Raw genomic sequence first — 15,764 nt, forward strand, 5'->3', positions numbered from 1 at the left:
ACGTTTACATGCTGGGATTAAGGTGAGAGAAGGAGACTATTTCCTCAGCAATGAAGTTAAAACGACAAAGCATCTTTACTAGGGGAAGAAAAGTGTAGTGGTTCTTGATATATTCTTTATACAAACAGTCATTTTTTAGACCTAAATCCATACAGTTCAAAAATAACAGTCACCAGACTGAGAATTGCAGCCCGCTGCCAGACTGCAGAGCCTGCTGCAATTTATCAGAATGGAAAATACCATCCCTGACCAAAAAAAAAAAAAAAGTTTACAAAATGTGTTATGTACAAGGACATCTTCACCCCAAACCATTGCTGTACACAGTAGGAATAGACAGTTGGAAGAAAATGCACGTGGCAAACGTCCTTTTGAATCTGGAATCATCTTGATCTATCATTAAAAGAGCACTTCCTACATGTTTTCCTTAGTATCAGATAAAGAGGTTACAGCCACCGCCATACAAGGTAACCTGGACAAAAAGTGACAATTCCACAGCTTTAAAAACCAAAAACAACTTTAAGAAAGTTTTATTAAAAGGCACTGAGCCTGTCCTAAGTCAGCTAAATGCCACAGAACTGGCACCACAGTAGGCATTGTGTCTTCATCCACATTTGAAGCCACGAGATCGTTGCCTGTGACACATGGCAACAAAGTTCAGCTTGGTAACTTTTCCTCACAAAATGCAGGAAAGATGATCATCTCTGCACATGTCAGCAGTCCAACTTACCACACAGAACTTCTCCATCATCCCAGATAGCTATTTTGCTCTATGCAAACACAGCCAGAACAACTGCCTGTCCTAACACTGGGAGCAGAGCAGTCACAAGCGTTAGCTCGCTTCTTTCAATGGGCCACTGAAACCCTGTGCTCTTTGCTGCTTTCTCTCAAGATAGCGAGCTCGGGCATCCTGAATCGACTTATCATCGTTCCTTTTCTCCAGCTTTTTGGCAGGGCTGTCTTTGGCTCCTTCTGTGGGGAGAAAGAGGAACATATATTATTCGTGTGCAAAAAGAGCATTACAATTCTTCCTATTTGTACAATGCCCTCCCCCCCCCCCCAAAGAAAGACAGAATTCTAGATGTTTTCCAAGCACCAGTCAGTCATTCAGATGTCTTTCAGAGAGGACAGACAGTACCATGAAAGGGAGAAAAATAATAAATAAATCATGCTTTAAATCCCATGTCAATATTTGCAGCTGGGCGCATCCTACCCAGAAGTATATCTTGCTTTTTCTTGTAAGAGTTACTATGCATCTTTGTATTCTGTGCAGTCATTTCTTCTCTAAATTCCACATCTCAAACTCAGATTTAGGTGGAAGGACAGCAATGGGAACGGGAAAAAAAGTTTAGAAAAGAATAAAGAATAAACTATAAGTTTCTGGAGATAGGAGGGAGAGGGAGGGAAGGTAACACACAGATAAAGCAGTGGGAAGGAGTGCTGTTCAGACATCCTTAGAAATGCATCCACTGAGCTAAGACCTTGGGAGCATATTTTTTCCCAGAAGGAAAGAAAAGCAGGAGACACCTTTCAGGTTTGGGGTTTGGGGGTTTTTTTGCACTAATCCAAAGCTTTTGTCAGCCCTTCAAACCCCCATTTTTACTAAAGCTGGAACACTTCTAAGGATGATCTCAAACTCACAATCACCAGGTAAAGTCAAAAAGCTAAGGGAGATAAGGAGAACTAAGGTTACTCTCAGCTCTCTGGATTTAGGATTAATAGATGAGACCCCCCCGTTTTCCAGCAATTCTAATATCCTTTCTATCAGTTTTATCAACCAAATCCAATTTGTATTTTTACTGTTTAAAGTGCCTGTTTTATACAGTAACACAGGAGAGAAATAGTTGCTGGTCCCAGCACAAGAGTCTGCAGTTTTTCCATTTTAAGGAAACTGAGGAGAGTTTAGATTGCCAGTGCTGTGCTGTACATTGCATTAACGTTTTAGAAGGGTCAGCTCCGGAGCAAAGAGGCCCTTTGAACATCTGGCTGCTCTACAAAACCTGCTGACAGAAAAATCCAAAGAATGTCAAGCAGCCAGATCAGTTAGCACGCACCAGTTTTAATTAAGTGGCAATTCATTCAAACATATGGCACTAAATTTATTGTTAGGAAGAGATCTTCACCTGAATGAGTTTGTTTGCTTTTTTTTTTTTTTTTTAAATAGTCCCTTGGGATTTCCTCCCTCAGGTCAGTGTTATTTCAGCAACCCTAATTTCTATGACTGGATATCCTCTGCAAACTTAAAATAGCAGACAAAATGCTTTTATTCCACTCTTGGCTAAGTTCTGCTCCTGTCAGCAACACCAAACCAAAATGAAGAGAGCGTGGAAAGGGCCAGTAGACAAACACTACTACAGGCACAAAAAGGAGGATGATATAGCAGTCAGACAGGAACAACATATATCAAACATGTGAAGCACATCAAGATTAACACTAGTTCAGAATGCATTTCATGGTACAATACACACAGATGTTCAACATAACCAAGAAAACTACATGTGACACAGGTGTAGACCAGTAATGTGCTTACCACACTGCCTTCTGAGGTCCTCCTTATGTTTCCACCTGGTTATTTCCTCTTCAGTTACTTCTTCCCGTGCCACACTGCTCAGCTCATACGCATCAATCTGATGCAGTCTGGGCAACAAGTCTTTCACCCACTCGTAGCGAACAGGACACACTGTCCGGACATAGATTTTGGATGTCACTGTGACATCATGGAAGATAATCCACTCAAGTCGAGTTTCCTGGTTATATAGCTTGAAAAGATAAAGGTTATTTCAAAACTGATTTAAAAATAAATTAAAAAAAAAAATAAAAATCAAAGGCACTCTCAGTATCTTGCAAAGCTTCAGATCCAGGAATGAGGTAAAGCTGACGTTACCTCAACTCTGCAGAGAGAGAAACTGCAGCAAGACTTGTTCAAAACTGCCCAGGAAATCCAAGAACAGCCAGAGGGAAAGTTCAGCCTATACAGCACTCATTTCATAAACCAAACATTTATCTGATTTGAAGATGCAAGTCCCTTCCTCACTCTCAGAATGAACTCTATTCTTGTGACACCGCATCAGTGCTTCTCCCAGACAGAAGTTACCACAACTCAAACCAAGAGGAGGAATTTACATGTACTCTTTTACAGAGTTTACATGGATTCCTTTTGCTACATTATGGATAGAACTTGGCAACTTACTGTAGATGAAGGATGGATATAGACTATGCTGCCATGTCCGTCCATTGTGCAGAAGGTCCTGGCTGCAGATCTAAAAGGGTTGGGAAAAATTCTATGTACTGAATCATGGTTTGCTGTAATTAGACAGCAATGCAAACTAAGCAAGTCAGCAGCAGCAGAGCAGAAAGTATTCAAATTTAGAAGGAGGGGAAGAACCTTCCAGAATAAAGTGCACAAAACAGATGAGGAATAGAACATATCTAATTTACTACAGTAACATTGTAGGTATTGCAACACAATGAACAGCAGGGTTTGAGATGGCAGTCTTTGACAGCCATGACAATTTGACATCTTCAAAGTGTTTTAGCTTAATACCTGGAAGTAGTCACCAGCCTGCAAGTTCATTTAACAGATGTTTTAAAAACTGCTGTTGCAAGGAGTAAGCAACTTATCCAGAGATGTAATGAGGGTTAGAAGGCAGAGCAGATTTCTAGCCCTGAGCTACTTTTAAAACAGCACACTGTTGCTATTCTGTTTCAACATGCAGCTACATCTTTCAATAGTATCTTTTCCCCTCAAGTTTTCCAAGATTTATGACTTACCTCCTTGCTACATTGATAAAGTATCCTGCACACAGGCACCTCCTTAGTAGCTCAGTTCTGGAGCCTTCAAAAGTCTCTTTAGGGAAGTCTGGCAGCTAGATGAATAAGACAATAACTTGAGTACGGATCTTTGCCAAAGAAAATCTCTGTAATCTTTCCATCCCACAGATCCCATCCCATCCCACTCTAGGTTTCTCACCCCACAGAAACCATGAGGAAAGGAAGAAAACACTCCTTCCTGCATGTTGCCACCCCTAGACACGCTGGTTACACAGCTGCAGCAAGACATTCCAATGAGTATTAAGTGAACTTGTTTCTACTGGAGAAAGTACTGACCATCTGACCAAGTTTCAGTACAAATCTTAAATACAAACTTGCATCACTTTGATTTGCAGTGTATTTTCTCACCTGTTTCAGTTTACTGGTTATTTCCCGAAGTTGTTTCTCCACACTAAGAGCAGATTTTACAGCTCTCCAATGGATCCAGTATTTGTGACACCATGCTGAAGGAGACTTGCTGGGAACAGAAATACTTGTATTATAAAGCAGCCCTTTGTAAAGTGAAGGCAGAAAGTTGCCTGTATTTTTGTCACAATCGTACAAAGAAGGCAACCTTGCACAACCAGACACTGTCAGTTTAAATAATAGGTGTTTTCATTCAAATTACAGATCACAATGCGAAATACATCTGCAATTACAAATGAGCACATACACTTGCATTTATGGAATGTATTTTAAAACCATCAGCAGCTGGGAGCTGTCAGCAATACAAAGCCAGTTGTTATCAGGAATCACGTTATACCTTGCTTTGCACTGTTCAAAAATGTTTAAGAGGGTTGCAAAGTCATTGCATCCTCCCACTTGTGAGGAAAGCTCCTGGTGTTGAAGTTCTGCCTCCTTTTGCCTCTGAGGATCACCTGAGGAAATAAGTTATATCTCACATTAACAAAGTCATTTTTATTTATCACTCCTCTTTCTCCTACAAGCCTATCTCCAAAGTGTGGGAGCTTTAACCATGCTGCACTTACAGTTCTTCCCTCCCTTCCACTACAGAGTAACAAGAATATGTAGGTGCTATTAAATCAGCCATTAATCTCATCAGTTAGCACTAGAGATGAAGACTACCAGTCTCCATGAGAAGTTATGTGTATTGCTCTCTCGCAGTCAATTCAGTGGCCAACATGAAAAGATCAAGGAGAAGCAATGCTGAACAAACAGCTCACAGGGATCAAGCAAAAGCTTTGCCCTGAGGCAAACACCCCAGCATAGCATCTAATCTACGACTCTCAGCTTTCCTTCTGTACCGTTATAACAGAGGTCTTAAAAAAATAAGTCTTTTTTTAAAAAAAAAAAAATATATATATATATGTCCTCCATGAATTTAGTGGGAATTTGCCTTCACTAAATGCTAGGAATGTACAAGGTAAAAGCAGTATTTCCAGAGTGTTCTTCCAAGTTCTGAATACTCAAAGAATTCCTTCCCCAGTACAATCTATTCCCCTTGGCACAGAGTGACTGGCAAAGGCACACTGCATTGTGGCTGTATTACAGATGTCAGAAGTTTGTGGGCACTGTGAGTAACACTGATGAATGAAGTAAGGGGGCCTGTTCACATCCATATCACACATGAACAACTGTCTTCAGAATGGAAAGTCTGTGTTTGTGTCCTAATGTGTGATGGAGAGTGATGACCATGTGTGCCTGTGCTGGCTGAACAGATAACAAGTGCACACTGCCAGATGGAGGATGAGAAAGCAAGCTCACATTTGTGGGACTGGGAAAGACTCCTGAACAGATCCAGACTATCCATACTATTAGCAGCGTCCTCAGCCCCTGCACTAATGAGTACAGTTAATAGACTACAGAGATAACGGGACATGAGCCAATGAGCAACTTGGAGGGACAAAGGTCTCCCACACAGACTGTGCTACATACAGTCTTTACTCACTTGGGGGTGGGATGTCAGCTGGAGGATCAAGGTGAAGGGAAAACGAGATAGGGAGGACAAGGGAGATTGAGATTAACATCTGAGAGAGGTGCTAGGTCAGAATGGCAGCAAAATCACCTTTCCCATTTAGAAAAACACTGGCAATGCAGGCAGTTACATACTGAGCTTCCCACAGTAACTTGAAAGCTTTAATCAGTTAAACAGAGGTTTCAACAAATAAACCAATCTGTAGGTGACCCCATTCCTTAAAATGTAATTAACCAGTCTATCTGATCTATAATTAGACCAACAGCAAATACCACCAACAAAACATCTGCTGTGATGTGCTTTTTGTCTTTTTCTTTTTTCCCCTCCTCCTTTTGCACAGCTTTCCCTCTCATGACCTCTCAGCAATCCATTAGTTACCCATATGTCACTTTACAGCTCACAGCCTTAGAAAAAAATACAACCCAATTCCATGCTCCTTTGGACAATGGCAATTCCAAAGTCTTCAATTCCTAGCATGCAAAAACGCCCTGCCTCCAAGAGCACAGAAAGCTGCAGGAACATTAAGGGCACCTGCATATTTGTCCTAATCTCAACATTCTTCCCTACAGATCTGCCTCTGGGAGACAAGACACTGCACCTGAGGAATCTTCCTCACACTGCAATATACAGGTTATTTAGGGTATTCATTTAAGGCAAATACTTACTCTCCAACAGTGTTGGACCAAACTGAGGAGACCAGCTTGCTCCCCAGCAGGGTATCTTTTGTCCTCAAGTAAAGGCTGGTTCTACCACTGTTCAAACTGCAAAATCAGCTCCCATTTTAAAACCTTAAGATACATCTAAGATATGAATGACCTCAAACTATTAGCACAGGAAACTACACACGATAACACAGCCCAGAAAGCACCCAAACAAACACAAAGAATCTGTAGAAAAGGTCTCCAAATGAAGCATTGTGTGTTGCCTAGCCACTGTATGAGAAGTTCCCATCCAAGCAGAATTCCCCACCCAGCCAAAGCTGCTTTGAGGTAAGGGGCTTCCTACCTGGACGAATGAAGACATTTTCCACAGACAACATGGCTGCAATGGGAAGCAGCATATCTTCACAATCAAGAGAAGCAGCTTTTATGACAGCACAGGACAGGTTGGGAGGGAGGGGAAACTGCACCAGGAATTCACCCAGTCTCGTCACGCGGCCTCTCCTTATCCCAGGAAAAAGATCCAAACACCAGATTCAACAGAAGTAGGTTTAAATGTAAATCAGAACGTGCAGGTACAATGTCAGCCACCAAACATGGATAAAGAGCAGGAAAGACAAAAAGTATCACCTTCCTTCAGATTGCCTATGCCTACCTCAGGGCAGGCAAAGCTGCCTTTTTAAGTGTAGCAGATACTTCAGGTTTATTTATTTGCAAGAAGAATTCCTGGAAGCTAGAGCTAAGATCTCCCTTCCTGTCTTGAGTTCTTGGATGGGCCTCAGAGCCACTGCCTCAGCATCTTCGTCACTCTACTTTGGGATCAGGAACTAATCACAGGGAGTTGAAGTAATTTCTACATGGTTACTCAGGAACTCTGGGACAATGCAAAGAAATTCATCTCTCTGAAGTTCTAAGCCATGCTCTGACCCTAATTTTTTTACAGTGTACTAACATCCAGTAGCTAACTTCCTAGTGAAATGAGGAAACGATCTATTGCTAGGGGAAGTCCTTCCACCCACATGAATAACTCATTAACAATAATTAAACCATTAAATTTCAATTCACGTAGTTACCACACCCCTTCAGTTTTACCTGTCAATAGCATCACACTGGTAAAGTTGTTTGAGAGCTTCTAAAATATGCCTTTCTTCAGGACGGTCCAAGTAGGGAAATCTACGACAAAAAATGAAGTAAAAATCTAACTGTTCAGATGTTTAACTTCGCTATTTTTCATATTTATTAAAATACTTTTCCAACCTTCCAGTAGAAACTACTGACCACGGTATGCACTAGCAGTCTCAGTATACAGGTATGATAGTATATAAAGCCTCATGGTGAAGAATTACAGGTAAAGAACACAGGGAACACTAACGATTTCAGAGATGAAGAGGCAGCTCCGGCAGAATGTCACGACGAACCTGGGCTCAGGATCCAATCTGTCATTAAAGACTCTGAGAGGAACAGAAAAGCTGACAAGCTGATTGCACTGCACCATCACACTTGGCCAGGGATCTAATCCTGGCTCCTGCCAACAGGCAGCCAGTGCCTGTGCTGCCCTGCCTCCCAGACTCAGGAAGAAAATGATAATCCCCCTTCCTTAGAGAGGTTACCTTATGACATCATGCACAGAAAGGCACTTCAAGGTCAGGATCACAGATGTCAGGCTGGTTCTCTTGATCTCGGGAACTGTGTGATCAGGCATGCACTGCTCCCAGAATTCTGTGCTGTAGAGCCGGTAGCTCTTTCCAGATGATGTCCTGCCAGCTCGGCCAGCTCGCTGCATTGCTTCACTCCTGCCAAAAAAGAAAGGCAAGGAGGGGAAAAAAACAACAATAAAAATTTAAAAATGAAACCAGTCACAAACAAACCAAAACAGATCTTGAGCCATTCTGGTATTATCCAAAACAGTGCACGTAATTATGACAAACAACAGCAATTTCTTGCTTTTGTATGGAAGGCATAATATGATGTGCAGCAACTGAGAAACCCAGCTACAAGAAACACCAGAACGAAGCAGCATTATCATGAAAAGGAAGACTTATTTTTTTAAAAACTTCTCTGAATCAGGCTGTTATACTCTGCAAACATAAGACACTATTCAGGAGACAGACAGTGCATTCTCACTCCTTCTTAATGCCTGTATCTTTAAGAAATGATGTGTCCTGAACCACTTCTTAAGCACCAAACGAAATGGCTTTGTGCCCCCTCTTTTTTGTCTTACTATTTTTTAAGAGCATCTGATACACAACACTGGCAGAGCAACTCCCAGGAACACCACGCAAATTACCTTTATGAAACTTACTTTGAAATGGGAACCACTTCCAGTATGTCCAAGCCAACCCGGGGGTTATGATTCAACTGCTTCACAAATCCACTGTCTACCACATACCTGGAAAAGATCAGTGATTTGTCAGAGAAAAAAAACAACAGAGGTCTCAACAGACTGACATGCAGCTGCCACATGTGTTCAAACAGAGCCAGAACACATTTCTGCCACAACTGCTGCTAAAAGGGAGTTGCAATCTGCTGGCTAGCTGCAGCCCTGCCATGCTTCAGTCTACAGGATGTTACAGATAATACTTCCCCACACCCAATGAGATTATGCTGATTGAATGGAGCTGAAATTCAATTTCAAACGAGGTTCCAACAATATTAGTCATTTGTAAGACCACCCAATAGCATTGAGGGTTTTTTTTAATCCACCACACACACACACACAGGCAGCAGAGTCATTGCTGCTCAGGTACAGAAGCAGAAGGAATTCAGATAAGCTCTTCCAAGCCTAGTACAGCTTTCTGAATTATTCCCTCTGTTACACCTTTTGTGAAGGACAGGAAACAATACCTGACTCCTTCAATGGTCAGAGATGTTGCAGCAATGTTTGTAGATACCACACACTTCCTGATTCCTTTGGGAGCTGGCAAAAATATCCTCTTCTGTTGATCTAAAATGACAGGCAGTCAGTAAAACAATGCTCTGACATTGAGTCATGTCTCTGACACCAGACAAATTTCCCCAGATGTTTAGTAAAATTCATTTCAATGAAATTTGAAAAGGAAACATGAAACATGAGTTCAAGATTTTAGCATATGTTAGGAATCCAAGAGTTTCTGAGCACTTATTCAGCCTCCTGATGTACAAACTGCACCTCCACATTTAAACACTGCACTCAAGATCATCCAAAAAATACAGCAGTTGTGTCCAACAAAGGGCAAAGCGCTTTGTTTTTTAACTCTTCAAAATTATCTGCTGTATTGCTGCCAAATATGAGTGACTCACACTGATAATCTATACTTTCTGTATTGTGTAACTCTGCATTCTTTCAATCTTCTGTTACAGGTCAAATTTTGTCTTCGACAAAATACTGGCGATGCCTTTCCCACATCAAATGAAGTGTGAGGGCCTAAATAAGACACCTGACCTTTCAGAGTTGCAACGCTTCGTTCTAAGCTGGAAACCTCGATATTATATGAAGCCATTCCTGCCATTTTCACCACTTCCAGCAGATAGGAATTTTGGCTGGAGTTTTCTGTGCCAGTTCAGAGAAAGCTCAAGTTTGTTTAGCTCATGAACACGACAGGAGCAAAAAAACAACAAAATAGAAGAGTGCTAGAACAAGTGGATTAATGAATGCCATTTCTTCCAGTCACAATGAAAACATTTGGGTAAGATGCTGTTTGCAATAACTCCTGCAGATACCATTTACAAGAATTAAGTTTCACATAATACTACATGCTCTCACCTGTTGACATTGACCCATACAATGGTAAGATAAGCAGTCCCTCAATAGATTGATCATGTACTTCATACCGGTAATCAATAGACTCTGCTTTCTTGAAAAGGAGATCACAGGCTTTTTCTATCTCAATCTGACCTAAAAAAAAACACAGACAAGAGCATTTAAGTGACCTATTTAACTACAATTCTCTTCCTCAGTTGCAACACCTCTGCAAGACTGACTTGCCAGTGTTTCAGTCACCCAGCCCACTGCAAGAAGGAAGCAGTATTTGTGAGTTAGCTTGGTGGTGACAACCCAGTCCTTCCACACTGCCTCTTCCTGAGGACCTTCCTTAAAACATAAATGCACTGTGTGTGCCTGCTCCATATGCTGATGGGTTTTTTTGTTTTGGTTTGGTTTGTTTTTTTTTTTTGAGATGCAGAATTTTCACCTTCTTGAATTAACATAAAAGAAAAAAATCACACAAATAAAGTGTAAATCTGACACAATATAAATGCAGAGTAATTCTGGCAAAGAAAGACAAGAACATGTACCAATCCTGTAAGTATTTTCCATATCTCATAGGGCCAGGTATACCTACACATGCTCTAAGAACTCTCATTTGAAAGAGTTGCCTGTCACTCTGCAGCTTTCTTTTCCCTACTTACTGCTCTGAGGCTGACTGGAAAGTCATTGGAAGGCTGCAGTGTTTTTGCTGACAATGCAATGCTCTGCCTGAAATAACCATCAGTTGTCGAAATAAAAATTCTCACCTGTCAGAAAAACCAAGATGTCACCTTCTGCTTCATTTAAGTGGATATCCAATGTCACCTTTACAGCCTGAAACAAGCAACAAACAAGCCAACGTCAGCTGGGAATACTCATTCAAAATCCTCACAATTGCTCCCCATTATCATGGGAAGATGTTAAGAACACAGCAACCCAACAGATGATTCTCGTGGTCTTACACTGACAATAATCGTAGTAAGAGCAGAGAACGTGACACAAATCAAGCAAAGCAGGTCAAACCTCTGTAACATATGCAGAGCTTCCAGTGTCCCGTGGGCTGAGCAGGTTGCAGAATATCTCCTTTACTGGGTAACTTCTTCCTGGAATATGCAGCACTGAGCAATGCCCAAAGAACTCTGAGAGCTTATCCACCTCCAGGGTGGCTGACATCACCACTACTTTCATTTCTGTCTTCCTGCCTGGTGGCTTGTTCTGTAGAAATAGTTTCTTCAGCAAGCCAAATAAAATATCCTAATAGAAAACAGAAGCAATTTATGTTAGTTCCTCAGTCCTTCTAGAAGTGCCTGATGAAAGGTTTCCAGAATTTAATGTTTCATCAGCTCTTCTCACAGCCTATAAATCCAATTCTTTGCTTTTCAGTTTTATATTCACATGGACAAGTCAATGGCAAGCAATATCTCACACCAATTAAAAAAAAGTCATCAAATTCACCCAGGATGCTACCTGAGTGTGCATCCTCCTTTGTTCTACTTCTTGTTAAGACTTCAGTAAGCCTACTTTACTGTGCACTACAGAGGATTAAAAACCTGCTCCTTTTAGTTACAGGTGTTGGAGCAGTGACTTCTTACATCACTCTTGCTCATTTACTTGCAATACCCTCGGATGGCCAAGAACAGAACTTGGATTCAGAAAGCATTTTGCCTTTTCCCCAGCCTGAGCCACGGGTTGTTTGCTTTCTTCCACTCTCATGGCACACTCCTTAGGACTCTGCAGACATAGATGTCCTGCTATTGGCAGTTCTTTGGCTTCCTTGTGTTCCCTTTCACCCACCCAACATCTGTGACCCACAAGACAGACTTGTGAGGACTGGGTCACTTGAATCCCACTTTTCTTGTCACAAAAGGGTCAGACTGACCTTTTGGCACTTAGGCTAGTCTAGATACTTCCATAAACCCAACGACCATAATCTCTTAAAGCAGTCAGACACACACCCTACAAAACATTAGGCCTTGCCCTGAGATGTTTCAGAGCTTTCCCTGTTAGCTGTTTTGTTGCTGCTTTTAGAAGTATAGTGGAGTTACTGTTAACTGTACTGACCTCAAAACCCTGACAACCCTGTGCAGGTGCAAAACGCCAGCCCAGGTATAACTGTTGTCAAACAGAACAACAGCTACAGCAATTCCAACTGGACTACAGGCAGCATCTTACTTTCAGGATACACAGCATGTAATAAGCCAAGCAGTGATCCTATGCTCTTAGGACAACAAAAGGGTAAAGCACTTCTGGGAAAATAGACCAGAAGGAAGAGAGCCACGAGTTCCAAATTACCCATGAATTCCAAATTCCACCTTACCAATACCAAACAAACCTGGCATTCAAGAAGGCAACACTCACAGTGCTGAGGCTTCGCTCATGGGCTTCATCCAAAATGATGATGCTGTACTTGCTGAGAAGGGGGTCTGCCAATATATGCCTCAGTAAGCAGCCATCGGTCATATACTTGATGGCAGTCTCCTGAGAAGTTTAATTAGACATTCAGCTGCTGTGCTGGATATTTACAGCTACACAGATCAGATATTCACTCAGCACACACACACTGACATTGTTTCACACATGCTCAGGCACATCATCACTCATGCTTGGCAATGATTCATTTGTAATGTTTTCAAAAACCTGATAAAATGAATTACAGGATACTTATCATAGAATTATACAGGGCTGCTCCAAAAGTAATGCCTCCTGTTTTATTACGCTGGCCCAAGATACTGGCAGAACTTCCCACCATTATCCCATTACATGCTGTTGCTGTGCAACAGATGGCAGCAGAGGGGCAGACTGACAGATTGGTGCCTGACATGGAAGTATGTAACTGCACCCACTGACATTCATGAAGCTTGCTGAACTTGGATGGACACAGAGCAGTGGACGCAAGCACAGTGAGGCAGCAGGTGGAGCATCTCAGCAGTGATGACAGTGGGTCACTTCCACTGGTGCAGATTTGCACAAGTGTAGCACAGAGACTCTTGTCCATTGCAAGCAAAAAAGCATAGGCAGTGGTGGTGACTACACTGAAAAACAGCATTTCACAGCTCAGAATTTGCTGAATCAAACAGCGCTGTTGTGCTTTTTGTACCTGTTGTAGTTTCCACTTAAACTGTATAATGGCCTGAGTTGAAAAGGACCACAATGCCCATCTCATCCCAACCCACTGCTATATGCAGGGTCACCAACCAGCAGCCCAGGCTGCCCAGAGCCACATCCAGCCTGGCCTTGGACGCCTGCAGGGATGGGGCATCCACAGCCTCCTTGGGCAACCTGTTCCAGCGCAACAGCATCTTCTGAGTGAAAAACTTCCTCCTAACATCAAAGTATCAGTTCAAAACCATTCTCTCTCTACCACCTACCCTAGTAAACAGCCCCTCCCAAAGGCGGGTAACGATAAGACGAGGAACGATTTTAAATAAATAAGAGGCATTACTTTCGGAGCAGCTCGGGCCGAAAGGAAACCTCACAGCTCCCCCCGCTGGGTCAGCCGGCTCCCCGCAGCACGGCGGGCCGTACCTCAGAGCTGCAGTCGTCGAAGCGGACCTGGTACCCCACAACGCCGCCCAGAGCGCAGCCCATCTCCTCGGCCACGCGCTGCGCCACAGAGATGGTAGCAACGCGCCGGGGTTGGGTCACCCCGATGGCTCCGTGCTGGGCGAGGCCTGCGAGGAGGAGAACAAGGAGGGCGGCTCAGGGCGGCTCAGGGCGGACACGCAAACGGACGCGCGGGACGGACTCACAGACGGAGCCGGAGCCGCCACAGCGGTGCGGCCCTCACGCGCCCGCCCCGAAGCCGCAGCGCGCGGGGCTCCTCACCTGCCTCGTAGAGGTACTTGGGCAGCTGCGTGCTCTTCCCGCTGCCCGTCTCGCCGGTGACGATGAGAAATGGCCGCTCGCTGACGGCTCGCACCAAGGCCCGCCGGTGGCGGCGGATGGGCAGCGCGCCGCCCTCCATGGCGGGGGGGGGCCGCGCTTTAGGGACCCCCGGCCCGCGCTGCCTCCCTGTCAGGTAAGCCCCGCCCTCCGCTTACGTCACGCCACGCGGAAGCGGCGCCGTTGACACGCGCCTGCGCAAGCCACGCCCCTCCACACAGAGCCACGCCCCGTGGTTTATCCACGTGACCCCTCTTCAGGGCGGTCCCGCGTTGCGGCACGCCCCGGGTTATCGAGCAGGAGGCTTTGATTTCCTCCTCAAATTGCCACGTTCCCCTTCTAGGGCTGAGGCGCGGTGACCAGCGTGGGCAGAGCTCTCCTGAGCCGGGACGTGACATCAACGCACCCGCAGCACTTCCCCTTCAGGGCTCGCAATGCCGCTGACTCGCGGTGCGGTCGGCACGCAGACCGAGAAGCCCGCAGCAATCCAGCAGATCTCACTGCAGCACGGCTGTGCCTCCCGGGCCTGCTGCCCAGCACCGAGCTCACACGCACGGCCGGAAGGTGGCACGCCGTGTACACGCAATGCACCGAGCGCGTAAACCCGCTCCCAGCAGCCCCAGCTTGAGGTGCTGGTGCTGCGGGAGGGAGGCTCACCTGCAGGGAAATCCTCACCTCGGCCGCACCACCGCTACAGCCGGGTCCTAAAGCCTGTAAATATTTGTTTCTGCTGAAGTCACGTGTTCCTAAAGCCTCTGTTTGTTCAGTCTGTGCAGCGCCTGGCATGCTAACTGGTGGCTGCTTTCCTGTCCTTACCAACACAGCTGGGGAGGAGGAATTGCAGTAACTGCTCCAGCACAGCACTGCAGATGCAGAAGATATCTGGGGTTATGCTATTTTGAAACGATTTGTGCAAAAGAAATAGACAGAAAGACAAATCCCTCCCCTAAATCTCCACAAGCTGTCCACTCACTGCAGGAATAATCATTTCTGTGCAGATCCCAGCTTTGGACAACATGAAGGTGTTCTGCTGGGAAAAATCTGCTGTTCTGGACTGTGGCAGTCACATAGCAGTGACCTGAAGTGACACCAGCCCAGCAGTGAGGTTGCTGTAACTGATCTGCAGTCCTGAGTGCTGAAGAAGACGCAGACTGTGCTGGCACACATTGGGGTACAAAAGGTTTTTCAGTTTTCTTTTTCATCCTCCTAATCTATAGCAGGTTTGGGTCTAACCAGCCTCCCAGCAGCCCTGAATTTTGTCCTCCTGCAATAGATTGCCATTCATTTAAGGATTTCCCTCTGTCTAATAAACATTAATGAATCACGCTCTATGGTTCCCTTGTGATGTTATCTCAGTTTCACAGATGGGGAAAACAGAAACAAATTAAGGGGGCTGAACACACCCATAAATCAAAGGCAAAGCTGGGAGAGGAACCCAGTAATCCCAGCACAATGCCCTGCTCTGAGAACTGTAAAAATACATCTCTACCCACACGGCTGCTCTGCCTGCCACTGTGCTACATGGGGAAACTCATTGACTTTCAGGCTAGAAAAAAAGACTGGGATTGCTTTTGTCCTAAGGTTGAGCTTTGTGCAGGGTTGCAAATTACACACAGAGGTGATAAAGGGCTGTAGCTCTTCCTGTGCTCAGTTACTCCCGAGGATCTTTTTTCCTTCCGGAGCAGAGGATATCTCTTCTCTTCTGATGAGTTATAGTGGGATATAGGAAATACTCTAATCTCACAACTCGTTCATT

General features: G+C 44.2%; 1 protein-coding gene across 1 annotated transcript; it reads right to left on the reverse strand.

The window, feature by feature from the left end:
• Positions 1-496: 496 nt before the first annotated feature.
• Positions 497-14,090, reverse strand: DHX40 (DEAH-box helicase 40). The gene is made up of 17 exons (XM_042830253.1): positions 13,952-14,090; positions 13,652-13,797; positions 12,485-12,604; positions 11,150-11,380; positions 10,894-10,960; positions 10,145-10,276; positions 9,247-9,346; positions 8,705-8,791; positions 8,013-8,195; positions 7,495-7,575; positions 6,749-6,906; positions 4,571-4,685; positions 4,177-4,285; positions 3,769-3,863; positions 3,188-3,257; positions 2,528-2,756; positions 497-969 (listed from the first exon to the last, which is right to left on the reverse strand). Exons 1-17 carry the CDS (start codon positions 14,088-14,090, stop codon positions 830-832), a joined length of 2,202 nt encoding a protein of 733 aa, XP_042686187.1. The 3' UTR covers positions 497-829.
• Between the last annotated feature and the right edge of the window lie 1,674 nt (positions 14,091-15,764).

The sequence above is a fragment of the Centrocercus urophasianus genome, unplaced genomic scaffold (assembly GCF_019232065.1).
Source record: "Centrocercus urophasianus isolate 14NV4802_14NV808 unplaced genomic scaffold, USGS_Curo_1.0 seq_33, whole genome shotgun sequence".
Classification (NCBI taxonomy): Eukaryota; Metazoa; Chordata; class Aves; order Galliformes; family Phasianidae; genus Centrocercus; species Centrocercus urophasianus.

What these genes read in the sequence shown, in the direction of transcription:
- DHX40 (XM_042830253.1), bottom strand. Translation starts at nt 14,090, where the DNA reads ATGGAGGGCGGCGCGCTGCCCATCCGCCGCCACCGGCGGGCCTTGGTG. An exon ending in GTATGGGTCAATGTCAACAG is followed by an intron (nt 9,347 to 10,144) that starts GTGAGAGCATGT and finishes CTGTCATTTTAG; the next exon opens with ATCAACAGAAGAGGATATTT. An exon ending in TTTGAACAGTGCAAAGCAAG is followed by an intron (nt 4,286 to 4,570) that starts GTATAACGTGAT and finishes TTCTGTTCCCAG; the next exon opens with CAAGTCTCCTTCAGCATGGT.